Consider the following 20,681-nt stretch of genomic DNA (forward strand, 5'->3'; position numbering starts at 1 on the left):
TTGGGAGAGATTTTTTTTACATGGTTGCACATATTTTTCTAAATGTAAAATTAAGAATAAATTAAAATTCATAGAGATGAATAAAGCTAGATATGTGAAAATTTTTAGAAGTGTAGTAGTGGTTTAAATCTAATAAAGTTACATTTATGTGGCTTTCATTATCAGTACAACTGGCCTTTAGTTTCTTCTCAATTGCCTATAGTTTTAGTCCCTAGTTTCAATTATAGAAAAAGGATAAAAATACCTTCAAGGAATGCACAATTTATTTAAAGGAAACTTTATGTAAATGTACACTTCGGCCATCTAGTTTATTAGCAAAAATATATACCTACGCATTTGGCATTGGTGAGATTAGTTGTAAATAAAGGATCAAGTGAACTCGTAGTCATCCAATTAAACTCGATATATTATTTGTATAATTTTAAAAATATATCTAGTATGATTTGAAGACAGTCATGTCAAAAGAGATCGAGTGGTGCATTGGTTGAGTGTATGTCTTAACTCTTTGAGGTTCAGGGATCAACCATGCTTATTGCCAACATTTGTCTTTTTGAAATCCTAAATTCGCCTCTATATTTCGGTTGTATATATTATGTATATACTGTGTATATTTTTCTATATTATATTCAGTGTATGTATATTATATACATAGTATATGTGTATCTAGTATACGTATACACTACCTATAAATAGTGTATGTATTTGATAAATTAGATGAATGAATGATATTTGACTGTATCACATTCAAAGAATAAGTGAAATCAAAGTAGGATTGGAAGAAAAATAACGACAGCAAAATAGTAAGATAAATAAAGTAAATGAAGCAACACGTAGTTGTAAAAATTGTAGAACAAGATAGTATGTGATTATTGAATACGGAAAAGACGAAAAGAGGAAACTAGCTCCCTCTCCCTCCCACATAAAAGTACAACAACACTCTGTTATTTACTATTCTTCCACCTTAATTCTATCAGTATAAGTTCCTGTTAGAGTTGTGACCCAAATTTTGTTGGTTTGGCCCTGAAAGTTTCGCGGTGTGACTTATGTTTGTGATTTTCAATGGGCCTTTATGTTTTTGAGCCTAGGACCTATTTGTACACACATACTATATAGGTACGATTTAGTAGGTTATTTTCGTTATTCAAAAAATTCGGCCTTCTCCACAGTGTACTCTCTCCATTATAGTGAAACCTCCTCTACCTCTGCCCGTGGTTTTTTTCGTAAGGATTTTCACGTAAATCTGTGTATTGTTCTTGTTTTCTTTTACTTGTGGTTTGCTTATTCTGTCCGAATCATAACAGATCCTATTTAGGATCATGTTATCAGTAAATTGAAAACGTGCAAAGGGGAGAAATTAAAAGACGAAAAGATCGAGGATACTAGCTCCTTGCCTTACCCACACAAAAGTCTAACAACATTTTGTTGCTTACTATTCTTCTATCTTAATTCTTGACCTCTATACCTTCATATATAGAATCACGTTATCAGTAAGTTGCTGAAGACACGCGAAGGGGAGAAATTAGAAGATGAAAAGAGGAAACCAGCCTCTAATCTCTCCCATATAAAAGTACAACAACAGTGTTCTACATTTCCGCTACTTATTATTATTCTATTTCCGCTACTTATTATTATTCTATCTTAATACTCGATTTCTATATCTTCATATCTACGATCATATTATCAGTAAGCTGCTAAAGACGCCTGAAGGGAAGAAATTAGAAGATGAAAAGAGGAAACTGACTTTCGATCTCTCCCATATAAAAGTACAACAACATTATTCCACATTTTTGCTACTTACTATTCTTCTATTTTAATTAATACTTGATCTCTATATCTTTATATCTACGATCATGTTATCAATAAGCTGAACACATGCAAAGGGGAGAAATTAAATATCAATCTTGCTTTATAAAATTTGTTACTTTTTCTACTCCGAAATATCAGTATACTCTTGTTCTATACTTGCCAATTCTATACCATACAATGTGTCCACCTACTTTAGCAACCAAATTAATTATATATTATTTATATTGAGTTTGCTTTATATATATCAACTATTTGAAATTAGTTGATTCAACTTATTATTTTACATGAGATCAACTTTCTATAAATAGTACTACTTTTGTAGAATATAAAAGGAAAAAATTAGGTGATAACTTGACAAGAATTGAAGCTAATTTTGTACCTTTTTTAAATCAATAATTTGATTTTCTACAATATAAAATTCACGAGAACTCCATCATGATCCTTTCTACTTTACAATTAATTACTAACATTTAAGAATTGGTTGAGTTAACAGTTTATGAAAATGATTGTGTATTAAACAGCTTGAAAAGTTAGTTGAAAAAAAATTGTTGTTACAATATAATTATAACTATCAATTGACTAATTAAACATGGATTTAAGCTATAAAGACATATACCATTTCTAAATTAATATTTCAACCAACTTCTCATCTAAATTTAAGGTTGTTCTTTCTAATTTTCCAACATACCATTGCTTCTTCTTTAATTAATGTCACATATTACCACAAAATTTTGTGGTATTAGTCAATGGCTAGTTTGACTTTTGAAACTATCTACATTTTTCTTTTTTAATATTTGAAAAAAAGTTTAACTTAATTATTTGATATTCGAAATTATCACCCCTCAAGGATGAGTATTTTTTTTTATCTATTTTATATTCAAAAGTTATTGCACGATACTATTTAAAGAAAACAATTTCTACCAAAATTATTCTATTTGTGGGGTCAAACTTAAAATTGTTGATAAAAAAAATAGAGGAATTTCATTCATTCACTATTTTCTTAGTAGCGAGAACGAGTAAAGTCACAATTGTCAAACTATAAAATCAAAACTATTAATAGTCTGTTTGGATCAAGCTTTTAAAATTTGTTTATTTTGAAAAACTATTTTTTTTTCATACATGTTTTTCAATAAAGAAATTGCCAAAGTGTAGTTAATATTTGGTTAGTCAATAGAAAAAAAAATACTTTTGCTAATATTAAAACAACAATTTGTATTTGATCAAAATTCAGAAATACTAATGAAAAAAAATATTTTCAGCTTTTGAAAAATATTTTCTCTAACTACTCGAAAATTAAAAAAAAACTTAATTTATTAATTTAAAACTTAAACAAACACGTTAATTCTGTTAAATATTTCTTTATAAAAATAAAAGATACACTTAAATTTTGTAGGACCTTAACCAAACAAAGTATAGATGAAAATGAGATAAAGGGAAAAATTGAATTACATAAACACAAATTAATAGAATGGGGTTGTAGGATGTGGACTCTTTAGCAAAAGCACATGGTTTGTATATTGAAGTGAAAGAACTTTAATCTTTTGAATTTTTTTTTGTTCTCATTCGGTATCTGGTATCTGTATTAGAGCCCGATTAATTTGAATTCACGCTGGGTAGGGGCCCATTCGAGGATTAACACTGCCAATAGTATCTGGTATCTGCATTAAAGCCCGATTAATTTGAATTCACGCTGGGTAGGGCCCCATTCGAGGATTAACACTCCCAATAGAGTTTTTTCCATACCCAAGGTCGAATCCTCGACCTCTTATTAAGGGTGGAGCAGTCTCATCCGCAACACCACAACCATGTTGATTAATTTTTTGAATTTAATTATAACTAGTTAGTCAAGGGACAAAATCCAACTATATTGTTAAATACTCTAATTAATGTCATTTTATATTACTAGTACATTTTTCAATAATAATTGTGACGGCCACTTATTTGGTAGTTAATTTTGGACCACAATTCACGTGTCACAAAATAATTAACGGTTTCAACTATGATATTAACAATACATGTGTAATTTCATGAATGGAGTTTTAAAAAGTTAGAATATACATAAATTTTGTTTCTATTTTTATAAATTAAGAAGGTTGATTTCGATAGATCTTAATTTAACTTTAAAAAAAATATTTTCGAAGTAGAATTAATATGACATCAAAATATAAAGCAAATGAAGCAGTATATAATAATATGTTGTCCCCCACAGTATGACAACAGTATTCAACTATCTACTAACATTAAAACAACAACAACAACAATATACCTAGAGTATACCCATAAAGTCGAATCTTGAGAGGGTAAAATATATGCAGTTTATACCACTATTTCGAATGGAGTAGGGTAACTACCTACCTACTAACATTCTACCGTATAAATCTTCGACCTTTTTCTATCTAAAATAATATCGTCACGCCAGCAAGCTGAAGTTACGTCATATGTCCTGTGTAATTACCTTCTTAGTTCATTTTCATCTCACCTCTCACGCCTCCTTACTAACACACACCACAGAGAATTTGTAATTATAATTAATAACGTACATGCATATGTTTTTATAAAGAAATTATTTCATTTAATATGATAAATTATAAATGGTAAGTTGTTATAATTTAATATAAATTAAATATTTGATAGGGATAAATTTTTATTATTCTGAATTCTGATCTTGAGCTTTAATTTGACATTGAAAGATATCAGTATAGGGAGTTGGGGGTTGGGAAATGGGAGACTCCTTTGACACAAATTAGACATAAGAAAATTAAGGGGCCAAGAAGCAAAAAGGGTATTATTAGACCGAACCGTTAAAAACACACTTAAATTATTTTATTTTTATAAGCATTATATCTAAATTATTAGGTATGTGAATTTTTTATGTGGACGATCATCAATTATTAATCAAAATGCATATCAACTATCAGTTGTTCAGGTACTGTATTGATGCCACGATTACTTTGAGTATGGGGCGTGTAAGACCCATTTAAGAAAGAAATCTTACCCAACAAGATTTTTATATTTGAGGCTCGAAACGAGTCTTTGATTAAGAGTGATCGACTTTATCACTGGTTAAATGAAATAACTTTTTAAAGTTTTTCATCTCGTATCTGATATTTGTATTGACATCCTGATTAACTCGAAATTCACGAGGTGCGTAAGAATCACTTAAAGAATTATGCTCGATCTAACAAGATCTTCATATCCAACTCTCGAACCTAAACCTTTGATTAAGGGTCCTATCATCCCATCAATACCTTTATTTGTTACAAAGGACACTTTTTTAAAAGGATTTTCACCGGGCATTTGATATTCATATTGGTATTTTGAATAATTTGAATTCATGTTGAGTAAGATTCATTTAGTAAAGAAGCGCCACATAACATGATTTTCATATCCAATCAAACATGAGACCTCTGATTAAGAACAGACTGATTATGTTACTCCCATCACGACCTTTATTGGTCACCAAACATTTGCTAACAATATGAGGTGCAATTAATTTGATGTGTATCAATCTTCAACATGTAACAACTCCTTTGATAGAGACAAGTGATAATGTTGATTGTTATCACAAAAAATAGTACTAGTAAAGAAAATGGATCATTAATTTTTTTTTAACTACAATATTAAAGATAATCCTCGTATAATTAATGCAATGTTTGATTGATTGAAATATTTTCGTGTTAAGTTATGTGGGAATGTATAATTATTTGATGTAGAATAGAGTTTACGATATGAAGGATTATGTGTACTAACGATTGCATAAATAAAAGTAATAAACGAAAAAATTGACTTTAAAGTAGGTAATCTCTATGTAAAAGTTCATAAAACTATCGATGTAAACGACTTCATATTTAGATTTCAAACAAGATATCTCGAGTCTTGAATGAGGATTGGTAAACTATAGTAGTAGCTAGGGGTGTACAGACCAAATCGTCAAGTCAAACCGAACCGACGAACCAAACCAAACCGAGAAAAAAACCGACTTATGGTTTGTTTTGGTGTTGGGGAAAAAAAACGACCATTCTTGGTTTGGTTTGGTGTTAACAAAAAAAAAAAGTCAAACCGAACACGAATCAAACCAACATAAAATATATATATATATATATATATATATATATATATGTCATTTAACCGCAAGTGTCTCGCACGTGTAACCTTTGATTATTTAAAATTAGACAATTTTGTCTATTGCGAAAGCTTATATAGATATTTATATATAACTTTATTATAAAAGGTTAAATTATAATTTACTCAAATAGAATGGATTATAAATTTTTACAAAGATATCTAATTATAATAACATTGCTTGCTTACAAATTTTATGCCAAAAAAGGATTAAAATTGGACACAACAGTAAAATTAAAATCTTATCAATTACATGCACAAAAGATGATAAAAGAAATATTTCTAGAGAAAAAAAAATGCAATATTGTTGAAGGCAAAAATAATTGAGAGAATAATACCTTAAAAACTTGTGATGAAGGATGTTGAATAACGGCCTTTTATATATAAGCGTTGGGATCCTCCTCCTTACATAAATGTCAGTCAAATTTTCGTGTTCATATCTTAAATCTATATAGTCAAATTTTTTAAGTAGATATTTGAATTATATTTAGTCGAATTCCTACATCTACATTTGTATGTCGCTCCATATCATCAAATCTTTAAATTTAGATTATGAAAATCAAATATCCACATGTGATTACAAGCAACCAAGACATTCACATATAAACTAAAACCAACTCAATCAAACCCAACCTTCGATAGAGGAGGGTACTATGCATAATGTGATATTGGTGAAAATGACTATACTACAAACAACTTTTTTGCTTCGATTTTGTTTTGTTCTTTGAAATTCGATAGCCGCCTTTTTTCCGTTATTCTCATAAATTAGTATAACGATTTTCTTTAACATAAATAACAATTAATATGTCTCACTTACAAATAATATGGATTTCTATAGTGGTTGAATTATACATAAAAGTTACGATATTACAAAAAACATGACTCATAAATAAAAAAGAATTTAACCCCCTATCCTAATTCGTGACCTTGATATGTTTTTTTTAAAAAAAGAAAAATGGGATTGGAGCCCTTTTTATGTCACAATAATCAAAATTATGTCACGATTATGCAAAGAAAGTAAAAGAAAAAACGAGCAATAAACCTTTGATTTTTGACAACTTCATTCGGCGGCAACATACTTATCCAATTTTTCGATCAGAAACTTTCAACTAAAAGAGAAACACAAGAACTTATCAAAAGAGAGAATCAATGTCAATTGTTGATTATTATTCTTCGTATATAATCTTTAAAGGTATGATTTAAAATAAATAAATAAAGGCAAAAGGGACGATGATAATGATAGTAAGAAAACACGTAAATCAAAATTAAAATAAAAAGCAAAAGTACAATATAAGAATTTGTTTCGTATAAATTTTGCCAAAATATTACTTAAATAGAATTATAAAAAATATTTTTTATATAAGGCAAAATTCTATTTTTAGAAGTACTAAATATTACATAGATTAAATAATCAAAATCAACAAATATATGTTATTAAATCCTAAAACTCATGCATAGGAACAATAAATTAAATTTATTCTATTTATAAAGTTTTCCTTTTATAAATCATATGATTAAATATAAATTTTTCCGCCTCTTTTTTTGTTACATGCACAACGATTTCTTCCCTTTTTAACTTTGACTTGTCCTACAATTTTATTCATAATATTCTACTTATTCTTCTTTATAATTTTAAATTATGAAGTACTAGAAGTTTTTAGTTTATCAGGATTTTTTCTATATATTTTAGGATTTATTAAATTCTTTTCATATATTTTAGGAGTCTTTAATCTAATTAAATAATAAATTGAGGAAAATAGTAAAACGACGTTTTTAGCTATTGCAGAGGCTTCTAATGAAGGGAAAAAAGTTCAAACGTCATTTTTAAGGCCCTTCACACTTTTAATATAGTATAGATATAGATATAATATTTGAACTTTTTTATACATAAAATATTAATTATAATCTACTTTTTAAATACTTTTTCAACTAGTTTTAGTAATTTTCAATAATTTGAAAGTAGATATAGATATGTATTTAAATTTGGGCTTTTAAGTTGTAATATTTGTCCATTAATTGCTAATTAAATTATCCAAAACCCAATATAAACTTAAAACCTAAACTTTTTACTCTTCATCTCACTTTTTAGTTCCAAGAGAGTTTTTCGCTCCTCATTTTTTCATAATTATGATTTTTCATTAGCACATGAGTGAAAATATATTTGATCTAGTCTTCAATCACAATATAATTGTAAAAACTAAATATTATTAAAAAAATAAAAAAAAATAAAAAAACCAAAAATTCGAAAAAACCGACTAAAACCTAAACCGAAAAAAATAATTTTATGTTGGTTTGATTTGGTTTATAGTTTTAATAAACCGATATGATTGGTTTTTTTTTTTAATAAAAATCGAACCAATCCGACCTATGTACACCCCTAGTAGTAGCTATTAATGAAAATTGGATTTCTGAAATTATAATAACATATCTAGTGTATTTTCACAAAGTGGGGTCCTGGGGATGGGGGTGGGGTGGGGTGGAATTGGGGGGGAGGGGTAAAGTGTACGAAGTTCATATCACTACCTCAAATGAATTAGAAAGACCGCTTTCGGTAGATCCTTGGCTTAGGACAGATAACAGTATAATAAACAAAAAAACATAAAAATAAAGACAAACAACATAAATCCCGACAGTTTGAAACTTGATTATAGAAAATTTTGATATTTTACATAATTATTGAAAATCTCAATTTTGGGTCTATCAAGATACATAGTTGGCTCCCGATACATCCAATTTCCTTTGTAAGGATACATAATTAGCTCTCGATATTTTTTTAAATTTTGGGTCTATTGAGATACATAATATATCTAACGAAGATATATTTTTTTCTTGTAAAGATACATAATTAGCTCTAGATACATTTTTTTTCAATTTTGGGTCTGACGACACACATAATTAGCTCACCAATACATCCAACGAAGATACATACTTAGTTGAGATTTTTGTAATTACTTTCGAAGGATAAATTGAGGTGTATGCTTATTTTATTTTTTCTGAAAATAAATAACAAAATGGGAATATGGGCTTCTGAAATTATTCATCAAAAAATGAGGGGAACTGGTTTGGTCTGTTGGTCCAACCCAAATGGAAAAGGCCCAATTACATGTCATTTGTTGGATCGGTCCGGTTGTGTTTTTCAAAAAAGAAGAAGAATTAATAGAAATAGCCTTAGAGGTGGTTGACCTTGAACTTTTGACTCAATTTGCTCCGGAAAAATAACATTTAAGGTTAATAAGTTTTACCATTTGAGCTTGAAAGGTTTGCGCATGGTATAAGCGTGGATCGAGAGTTTAAGATCATTTTCACGGTTGTATACTCAATGTATATTATCTGAGAAAAGTAATCAATAAATCTAACTACGTAAAGATCTTTAGGAAAGTTCTTTCATTCATTTATAAGTTTCTATACATTTATCGATAATTTTTAAGTTGAAAAGATTTTCACTCGTAATCTTTATGTAAAAAAAATTATTCTTTACTAATGAAATTATCGAAGTGTTAAAAGATTAATAAAGCATTCTAATATGTTATGTGTAAATATTAAAGTGATGTTTCTTAATTGGGCTAAATCTTCAAGATTAGTCTGAAAGAACTATTATTATAAATTTGATATTGTCCTTTCAATCTCATAAATTGGAAAAATCAGGTAACTATGTGTATTAAAGTTACTTTAAAATCGATTCGAAGAAATATTATTGATTTATTGATAGTGAGTTAATGGTTTAGTGCTTCGCTAATTGTTTAATTTTATTTTTTTTACTCAGTTATTGATTCGATAAAGAATTAAGATTTTTTTCTTAATAGATTAATCGACAATTCAATAATAGTGTATTATACTATAATATTTATCCTTGAACAATCAAAAGTTTCTTACAGATTAAGTCAATATCATAGCTGTGACATTTTTCTCTAATAATGTCTTCGATAAAAATAAAATTTCAACTTTGTGTTATTTAATATCTCACCTATAATAGTTAAACAATAATCGAGCCACTAACAAACAATAACAAATAGCCTAACAATTTTTGACCTCTATAACGATTTATCATATATACATATTAATTAATAATTGATAGCATTCAAAATCAAACCAACCACCTAGAAATATCCATTTTACCATACCCAATTAACCAAAAAAAAGTACACATTATTATTCTCAAAAAAAAAAAAAAAAATCATTTTTGAATTTTTTCTTTTTGGTTTTCATTTACTTGAAAGAACTTGTTAACATTTTGAACCTCAAATCTATAAAATATAATGAAAAAAATAAACAAAAAAAGAAGAAGAACAAAGCTAATTTCCAGCCTTGCATTTTCCATCTCAAGATATACCTATCCATTTCCATCCACTCAATTTTCAACTCCATTTTCCATTTTAATTAATTTAATTTATCATTTATTCTTCAATTTTTCCCCTACTTTAAAAAATTATTTTCTTTAATCACACTTTCTCCATCTCAATTTATACATACAAGACTCAAACTTTTAAATTTTAATTATAAATTTGCCATAAAATCAGAAATAAAATTTATACATTTAAAATCATAAAAAATATTATATAAAAAAAAATTAATTAACGATCGAAATTGTAACTGTGCCACATAAATTGGACAACATGATTTTATAACGACCTTATAGTCAGTTAGTACAATTTGTAACCACCAAAAAACGAAAAAGGTGTACAGAAGAAAGAAGAAAAAGAAAATACAAAATGCTAAGCAGCAAAGTAACAGCAACAATTTTTTCTTCTTCTTCAACAACACTTTTATTTACTAAGTCCAAAATATTATCAAATAAATTCCATAACATTTCTAATCCATTGAATAATTGTGGAAAAAGTATTAAATGGAATTGTAATAAATCAAGAATGGAAAGTGCAAAATCAAGAATTGTTACTAAGGCTTCATCAACACAACCACTTACAAATCCTGGAGAACTTATTGATTCTGTTGAAACCTTCATCTTTGATTGTGATGGTAAAAATTTCTTGCTATAAATAAACTCTTTATATGTATGCATTTATTGTGTTGTTTCATTGCTGATTTAGTTGTTATTACTTTCTCGGTATATGTCTACTTGTTCACTATTGACTTGACACATGCGTTAAAAAACCCTAAACAATAGGGGTAGTTTTACTATATCACCCTTTGTATATAATAAATTTAATGTTTTAAAAAATACATTGGATAGTGAATAGTACTTATTTTTTCTACCAAAAAAAAAGAAAAGAATAGTACTTGTTTAATAGCAAAGGTAAAAAGGACACGAAATGATGTGATGGTATCACTTTCTTGCCATATACTCTGTATATCTATGTATTTGTTGTGTTGTTTCATTGTTGGTTTGGTTGTTACTTACTTTGTACATGTTTACTTGTCACTATTGACTTGACACACACGTTAAGAAATCGTAAATAATAGGGGTAGTTTTACTATATTGTCCTTTGAATATAATAAATTTAATGTTTTCGATAAGTACTGTTTGGAGGTAGAGGTAGGTCGAAGAAATATTGAGGGAGGTGCTTAGGCATGATACGGAGCAGTTACGGCTTACGGAGGACACTTGGTACATACATAAAGAAACTATAAATAATAAGGGTAATTTTACTATATTGTCCTTTAAATATAATAATTTAATGTTTTCGATAAGTATTGTTGGAGGTAGATGTAAGTCGAAGAAGTATCGGAGGGAAGTGATTAGGCAGGATCTGGAGCAGTTATAGCTTACGAAGGATATGACCCTTGATAGAGTAAGGTGTGGAGGACGTGGATTAGGGTAGAAGGTAGTGGGTAGGAGTTCGTCTGTAACAGTAGGGAAGAGTGCTTTGACTGCCTCTGAAGTTTCTTGTTTGTGGTGTTTGGTGATGTCTATGATTTCGAATAGATAGTTTATAGTATTATCCTGTGGTTGTCTTGTTTCATGTATTAGCTAGCAGTGTGTTATGCCATTTTCTTGTGTGCTTTTGTGTTTTGTGTTGTTGGAGTGCTATCTGTCCTGAGCCAGGGGTATAGCAGAAATAACCTCTCTACTTCATATGTGGTAGTGGTATAGTCTGCGTACACATTACCCTCCCCAGACCCCACTATGTAGGAATACACTGGGTATGTTGTTGTTGTTGTTGTTGATAAGTACTGTTGGATATCTAATTTTTAGTATGCTGAACAAGTAAAGATGGACAGAAAGTTAAAGATTAGTGTGTTAAACATCACTCATTGCTTAATCTTGAAAACTTGTATCATTATTATGCATAGGGAATGTAAGAGGGTGATTCTTACTTAGTTTGCAAACAAACCATCCCTTAATTGGAACTATACTTGATGCTACTCTTAGGCCTTAGCATATGATGTTTGTGTTAGTATGCTGTGTTCAAATCAGTAAACCAGAAAATCGAAATATACGGAACATAATATTTGATACAACAGAATTTGTGGTGTCGTTAAGGAATTTAATCTCCTCAATGTATCGGAGAAGTTGGATTACTTCCTTCAAGGATCAAACTAATATACCTGTCGTAGGAGTAGTGGTACCTCAAACGTCTATGACTTTGTCGAACTCAAAGGCAGTCTCAAATCACAAATAGAGTCTATTTTTGTTTGTAAGAATGCAAATTTCTATCAGAACTTCATTTCAAATTTTCATTTTTCTTCCATTCTTGTTCCCTCCATTTCTTATTCACACCAACGCTCAACTCCAATTCCTCGGACTCTTTAAAAGTACTGCAGGCTGTGTGTCAGATCTTACAAAAAGTTGTGCATTTTTGGAGCATCCGACATGAGTGTGGAAGCATTTTTTGGAGAGTCCAAACAGCATTTCTTCTGTAATTGGGTACATAAGTATTCACAGCTACCAAGGCCACATATAGCCTTCTCTTCCCTGAAGCATGGATATATATTTGCGACAGGAGGTACGCGGGGCTAGATAATGAGGAGAAGAATCTATCTTGGTGGGGGTCTGAGGTCTCATCATGAAAGAACTTGAGTCCTCTAAATCAGACCTATTACTTGGAAACTGAGGGAGGTGACAACATGTAAGTATGGAGTCGTGGAGGGGGATGGAGGTCTAGGAACATAACATAACCTTATGGATGCAGACATTGGACAAATGTCATGAAGGGTTTGGAAGATTTAGTGGCTTAGTTTCCTATAGAGTAGAGAATGGAAGTCAGTTTTTGGGATCTATGGTGATGGGGGGAGAGTCAGTTTTTGGGATCTATGGTGATGGGGGGAGAGCAAGTTGAGGATGAGTTTTCCCGTCTTATTTAGAGTTTCGTTCCATGGTGCAATACAAGAGTGGGAAGTTCACTGGGACTTCTAGAGCACGGAAGGTGTTTTTCATTGCTTGGTTGGCAGCAAGGCAGTGATTCTAAGAACTGACAATATGAAGAAAAGGAGAACTACATATGTTAGTTGGTGCTTTATGTGTAAATATTCAGAAGAAGACGTGGTGTAATGAATAATGTCGTGAAGGATGTAATGGACCGCTAGACGAAGATTCAGGGCAGGATATGTTGCACCGCTGTTACTAGCCATCGTGTGGTCACATGTAAAGAGAGAAATAAGAGAGCTTTTAAGGGGGTTAGAAAATGATTTTTACATTTTAGGAGTAGCATTTTGTTTTGGTGCGCACGTGAAGTTTCTGACTATATGGAACTTTCATAATATACCTTTTTGCCTTAGTATACGAAAAAGAAGTCCCTCTTAATTTTCTTTCTTTTTCCTGTGATCTTCTTTTGTTTCTTAATTACCTCGGAAGGAAGTCCTAGTTTTGAGGTCCGAACATGTTGAATAATTTGCTCAGAGTACCGTCATATGCTTTTTAACTCCATTATTCTGCAGGAGTTATATGGAAAGGAGATAAACTGATAGATGGGGTCCCGGAAACTTTGGATTTGCTCAGGGAAAAGGTTAGTGTTTCTAATGTTGGGACTCTTTGCATTTGATTACTTGCAGCATTCAATTTATAGTGATTCAAACCAAAATTACTTTTTTCATAAGAAAAATGTGGTGACAAAATCATTTATTAGAGAACTGGCTGCTCTGTCTAACTTTTGGGTAACTTCATTCTCCAGGGAAAAAGATTAGTTTTTGTTACCAACAACTCAACAAAGTCAAGAAAGCAGTACGGGAAAAAATTCGAAACACTTGGTCTGAGTGTCAGCGAGGTAAGTTTATGGCTCTTCTTGTTCATATTCTATGACTAGTGGATCAATAGTTCTAATAGGAAGTCACTTTCCAGGAGGAAATTTTTGCTTCATCCTTTGCTGCAGCTGCTTATTTGAAATCTATAGACTTCCCAAAAGATAAAAAGGTAAGCCACTATGAGATTCACAGCGTGTTTCTTACTGTCGATCGACTGTTAACTGTGAAAGCTATCTGGTGCGGAAAAGTTACAGCTAATGAAATCGTCCATTTGAAGCCTTCAGTCGCTAAATTTTATCTTTCAGATATATAGAATGTTCTAGCACTCTGAATGATCTTTTTTGTGTTTAAGCCCATTATTAGAGCAGAATTACTGTTTCTTCTCCCACATGAGTCATTAAAATGCTGTTCAGCTTCAACTATGTAACATTTTATTGAAGGAGCTAAAATTTCAAGTCCACCCTCAGGAATTCTTTTTAAAAAAATTCAATTTCAATTAGAAAATTAGATGTTTTTTCTACCAGTCTACATACGTAGATGTTTAAAGGATTTCAGAATCATTATCTGTGTCGAGACATTGAAAAGGAATTGGTAAAGCTACTGTCTGATAAGCTATGGATCTCATATTACGTTGTGGCAAATGCTTTCAGCTGCAGTGACTTGGATTTGTGGTATATCTTTTGATTGTGTCTCTCACTTGTCGACTTCCAACCAAAAATGTTTTCTTAAGAAGCTGAGATCCAATATCAGCATTGTAATTTTTACCGACTTGTTTAATTGGTGTGCATTTTTAAGGTGTACGTTGTTGGTGAGGATGGCATCTTGAAGGAGCTTGAATTAGCTGGTATTCAATATCTTGGGGGACCGGTATGTACAAATAAATAATATGTAGTCCTTCAACTGTATGAATAAGCTCTGATATGTTTTGCAGTTAATAGCTTTTGACCGTTGATACTTTTTCGCCTCAAATAAATCAAATAATTATTAAAATGTTGGTTTAATGATTTTGAATGAAACGTTTATATTCTCATTCTAGTTTACGAACCTGTTGAACAATTGACCATTTTAAAGTAAGAAGAGAAAAAGAATATATACCCAGGAAAAAATTAGGCTCCCGTTGGATTTATATGGTTTGAATTCGTAGGTGTACTCACAAAAAGAATTCATTGGTGTATCCGCAAAATAGTTATCTTGCATGCATGAAGTTACATGAGTTGTTTCTGTAATGATTTTAGTCTCCAGCCTTACTGCTATCAGAAGTTATTCGTCGAAGTATGGTACTTTAAAACTTTGTTGTCAAAAGAAAATGAAACTTTGGCTATGGAAAGTGTCGCTAAAATAAGATATGTGCCGTCACTTTGCAGTGTTCACTTTAATAACTCTCGTTTAAACATGTGCTGCAAGAAACAAGTAACTGCTGTTGTAATATATAGGTTTTTGTAAAAAGATTCTAAAATTCTTCTATGATTAATAATTGTGTTGTCTACTAGTACGTTTCACGTATGCATTCAACTAAATCTATTTGGACGTTACAATTATTTTGCCACGGAGTTGAACCAATTACTTGGTCAATCTGTCATTCCTGTTAGTGTCAGTTCCTTATTATCTCGGGCAGGGCAAATCTATTTTTCTGCTCAAATACATTGTAGAATTACTTAACCTTGGGGCTAGAGTGCTGCACTTTAAACGATGCCTTGGGCACTTTCTTTCAACTATGCTTTGGAAGTTAGAAACTGATCTCACTAACCAGAGAGCTATAAAGTCATTTGCTTGGTGCCTTCTACCAGATTCACTTTTGAACTGAATGGCATGTTTTCGTCTTACAGGCAGACGGTGACAAGAAAATAGAGCTAAAACCTGGATATATGATGGAGCAGGATAAGGATGTATGCTTCTTTTCATGTGTGTTCTATGCTTAAATTGGACTTGAGTTCTACTATCTCTTAAATATATTGTGCTGAGTCGTGCCTATACCTTTCAGGTTGGAGCTGTTGTTGTTGGATTTGACCGCTATTTCAACTACCACAAGATTCAGTGAGTTAGCCTTTTTACCTTTTCTGTATCGGTGTTCCCTTCTGCATAATATCTAACAATGTGATTACTTTGTTTCGGTAAATTTGGATGACATGATGGAGTTTTACTCTTAACCAGTAATGAGCTTAGGAGCTTTTCTCATGCATTTGCTCAGATTCTATATACTTAACCACTCAATAGTACAAAGTTCCGATCGTCTGATCTATTTTAGCTTTCCCACACTAAAATTCCCCTTGCCAGAGGACCTGATTCAGACTAGAATTACTATCTGCACATACAAACCCTGTGTAGACAAGATTCAGCGGAAAGTGAAGGTTATTTTGCTGGCTATAACTGTATAGTCTTCGTATGTTTGCATTCATCTGTGTCTGACCTGTTGATATCACATCTCTAACTTGCTTTCTGCAATGAAGGTATGCTACCCTGTGCATACGTGAAAATCCAGGATGTCTCTTTATTGCTACAAACCGTGATGCTGTTACCCATCTTACAGATGCTCAGGAATGGGCAGGTTATTCCCTTCTGATGCTTTAATGTTAGTCCAGATTATATATGATTTTTTTTAGAATAATACTTGTTGCATACGTACCACGGACACAAGAATAAGTAAGAAACCCACTGTTCCTCCATAGCGACCACACCCTTATTGTCATGTTAAGACACTACTGTAGTTCATTTTATTTCTAAAGTATGTGATTTTTGCCATACATAACAAAGCTACATCCTTGCTATTCTGTTGCTTCAGGTGGTGGCTCAATGGTTGGTGCGATCCTAGGCTCTACAAAACGTGAACCACTTGTTGTAGGAAAGCCCTCGACCTTCATGATGGACTACTTGGCTAATGAGTATGGCACTTTCTACGATATTATGTCTCGTCCTACATGGTCTTCTTCACTTGCACTCTTGATCATTTGTCTTCTGTTCCCTTCCCTTTTTTCCTTCTTCGACTCAATTGGCTCCCTTCTGCTCGTGTTCCCATAATTGAACTTTAAGCTAGGCAATTGACTCTTCAGTACCACTGTACCAGTGGCGGAGCCAGGAACTGCATATGGAAAATGTCATACCTAGGATTTGAATCGATGACCCAAAACAATTTTTTAACCATCTTCGCACTATGCTGAAATCTTCCGAAGGAGATTAAACAATTCGTACTATGCAAGAAAATGGTTCTTTGCGTCCACCTAGCTCCACCCCTACTCTTCACTGCCGTTATATAATCGTTGTGGCTCTTAATTATTTAATCGTTGTGGCTCTTAATTATTTCAGATGTATACTTGATTAGTTGGTGATGAAACTTTATCATCCTATGATGAATGCTTCATCATGAGACATCAAAATTATGATATTTCCATTATGCTACCTTACTTCTAGATCAAGTTTGATTAGTGCTCTCTAATTGCATGTGGAGTAATTATACTTTTAGCCTTAGCAGGCTGACTTAAATATTTGCATCATGCTTATGTAGGTAGTATTTGTGTCTCTTGTAAAAGAAATACAGAGAGCGACGACGAAATTTTTACTATTTAAACATTCAAAACTTTGACTATGAACATTTGAAGATTGATCAGAGAGTCGAAGGTTTATTGGAAACAGCCTCTCTAACTCTCAAGGTAGGGGTAAGGTCTGTGTCACACTGCCCTCCCCACTCCACTTGTGGGATTACACCGGATACGTAGTTGTTGTCTTAACACTGTGGCGGACCAAGCAGATTTTATTGATCCACGTAGACCAGATTCTTCTATCATTTTGGTTCACGTTCATGAGAAACAATATTTCAACGCCCGTCACCATACAACTGGTTTTCTGCATAATGATGAGAAGTTCTGTAGAAAAACAGATTAGTTTTTATATGCTTTTTGTCAAAATCTGTAACGCAATGCAGATGTGAAAATAACCAAACATTCAATAACTGTTCTTTCTTCGTCTTCTTTAATGTTATCGCAACAGGTTTAAGATACAGAAGTCACAGATATGCATGGTCGGCGACAGATTGGATACGGATATACTGTTTGGACAAAATGGTGGCTGCAAAACTCTTCTTGTTCTCTCAGGTACATTACATCAGAAAGGAAAATTTGTACTCCTTTATAAGGCATATTCTTTAAAGATTGTCATCCAATACTGTCGTTTTGATCGTGTTCTAGGTGTGACAACTTTATCGATGCTTCAAGATCCCAAAAACTCTATCCAACCGGATTTCTACGCTAACAAGATTTCTGATTTCCTCTCCATCAAAGCGGCTGCCGTTTAACCAAGTCCACTGATTATTACATATGGTGATTCCATTCTTTGTAATGCACTTCATTTGTGCATCCAGTTTGCCTTTTAGCTGCAAGATTGGAGGTTGAAATTAGCATATGAGAAACTACATAATGCAATGTAAAGAATACCATTTAAACTTTCTAGATATAATAATGGTTATTGGAAAAATATGAGGTCTATGCTTAAGTACTCCCATTATGAATCATGATGTAGTGAGACTTATCTTTTGATTGTTTTTCCTTGTTGGTGCAATGATTGTAACAGCTCAGCCCGTTAGTGATATTGTCTGCTCTGCGCCTAGACTCTCACGACTTTAAAATGCGTCACTAGGGTGTGAGACCCGTTTACTTATATTCCGATCATCTCTTCTGCATTTTGCCGATGATACTTGTTATCTTAAGCTGGGGTGTCACAACAATGATGCAAAAGATGGAAAAGCATCTTGATTATTTACACCGGGTGTGTTGTTGTACAATGATGCAAAAGATGGAAAAGCATCTTGATTATTTACACCGGGTGTGTTGTTGTATTTTTTATTTCTGAGTTCAGTGTTAGTAGTGATGTTAGCTTCGGTGCCCGTACTTATATGGATTCGAGCCATGTAAGGCTCATTAAAGGGGGAAATACTTTTTACATGATTTTTTTCGTTCTCAAAACTCGAATCTGTGACCTTCAAGTATAGTGGAAGGATTTCTACCTATTCCATACTAGAAACATAGTTTTAAACGTGTAAGTGACAATTTTTTCTTAAGTCTTATCCATAAAAGATTATAAAATCTTAGACAAATCTTCAACTAGTGCAAGTAAACTAACAAAATTACACTAACTTTTAGAACTAGTATACTATATAACATTTATTGTTATTGTTATTTGAAGACAATTATCAAATTCATAATCATGTACACATTCAATTTTGATTCTAAACATAACAACAATTGCCTTCTAGAGCTATTGCTTGAGCTTTGTTGTATTTTACTTAAAATAACAAGATAATCTTTCAATTTGAAAGAAAAGAAAAACATAATTCTTTCTTATAACAATTATGGTAAAAGTTGAGTGATGTAAAATTAAATTTTAGCTTTCGTTTAATCGTAAATTTTTGAAGTTGAAACTCTAAAAAACTCAAGTTATGTTTAAATATGCATTATTTGGAGAAAAATTAAAGTTTCTTCACTGAAAGTCTCGAAAATAGGTATGAGTTAATTTTAGAAAATTGATAATATTTGAACATCATATTTTCATATCCAAACAGATATCTATAGATAAATTTATAGTTTAATGGCTAAGCAAATATATAAAGCTAAACTTTAAAATTTTGATCCAAAATCAATAATAAATATTATTAAGTACGACCGATAAAGAGCATTTTAAAAGAAAAATTAGAAAAAAATTAAATAAAGTAGAATTAATAAATTCCCTTCTTAAAAGGACAAATAATATACCCTCCGCAATCCTTATTGCCTCCATATTTAATTCATGGATAGTTCTTATTATGGTAAACATTAATACTAAGTAAGAAAACATTTAAAGATAAGAACAATTTAAGAGAAAGAATAGAAAAGGGCTTAAAACAAATTAGAATAATAAATTTTTTTCTCAAAAATAAAAATATAACCTCCTCACTCCCAATTAAGTGTCCGTTTGATCATAAATTTTGAAGTTGAAACTTCAAACTCCTTATTTTTTAAATTTAATGTTATGTTTAGATATGCATTACTTAGAAGAAAAAAATACTAGCTCTTTTGAGTTCATTTTTAGGAACAATAACAATATTTCTAGTGAATTCTCCAAAAAAATAGGGTTTGAGAAGAACGGAATAAGCGTGGCTCAAGAAAAAAATAGTCGCGACAGAAGTAAAAAAATATTTAAAAATTAGATTTTTATGTCGGAATAATATTTGAAGATAAATTATCAAAATCTTTGAAAATATATTTTAGCTTACTATTATGGTAAACATTTAAGTAAGAAAACACAAGATTGGAACAAATTAAGAGAAAAATTTAAATAATGCAGAATTGATAAATTATTAAATTTCAAATTATCAAAATCTAATAAAAATATATTTTAGCTTACTATTATGGTAAACATTTAACTAACAAAATACAAGATGAGAACAAATCAAGAGAAAAATTAGAAAAAAATTTAAATTATGTTTAGAATGATAAATTAATAATTTTCCTTCTCCGAAAAGACAAATATACCCTCCTCTATCCCAGTACCTCCACATACAATCCATGGGCAATTCCATCATTTCACATATGCAAATATGGGAAAAGACTTTCTTTTCAAATGATACAAATTTAGGAGTAATATACTATTCC

The 20,681-nt window shown here is 31.1% G+C and overlaps 1 protein-coding gene across 1 annotated transcript; it reads left to right on the forward strand.

Annotated features, from left to right (window-relative positions):
* The first annotated feature begins 10,042 nt into the window (after window positions 1-10,042).
* Window positions 10,043-18,528, forward strand: LOC107851286 (phosphoglycolate phosphatase 1A, chloroplastic). Its single transcript, XM_016696241.2, has 11 exons — window positions 10,043-10,902; window positions 13,762-13,829; window positions 13,995-14,087; window positions 14,162-14,233; window positions 14,860-14,931; window positions 15,891-15,950; window positions 16,046-16,098; window positions 16,512-16,609; window positions 16,844-16,943; window positions 18,046-18,149; window positions 18,243-18,528. The coding sequence occupies exons 1-11, from the start codon at window positions 10,638-10,640 to the stop codon at window positions 18,347-18,349; spliced, it is 1,092 nt and encodes a 363-aa protein (XP_016551727.1). The 5' UTR covers window positions 10,043-10,637; the 3' UTR covers window positions 18,350-18,528.
* The last annotated feature ends 2,153 nt before the right edge of the window (window positions 18,529-20,681 follow it).

The sequence above is a fragment of the Capsicum annuum genome, chromosome 12 (assembly GCF_002878395.1).
Source record: "Capsicum annuum cultivar UCD-10X-F1 chromosome 12, UCD10Xv1.1, whole genome shotgun sequence".
In the NCBI taxonomy this organism is placed as follows: domain Eukaryota; kingdom Viridiplantae; phylum Streptophyta; class Magnoliopsida; order Solanales; family Solanaceae; genus Capsicum; species Capsicum annuum.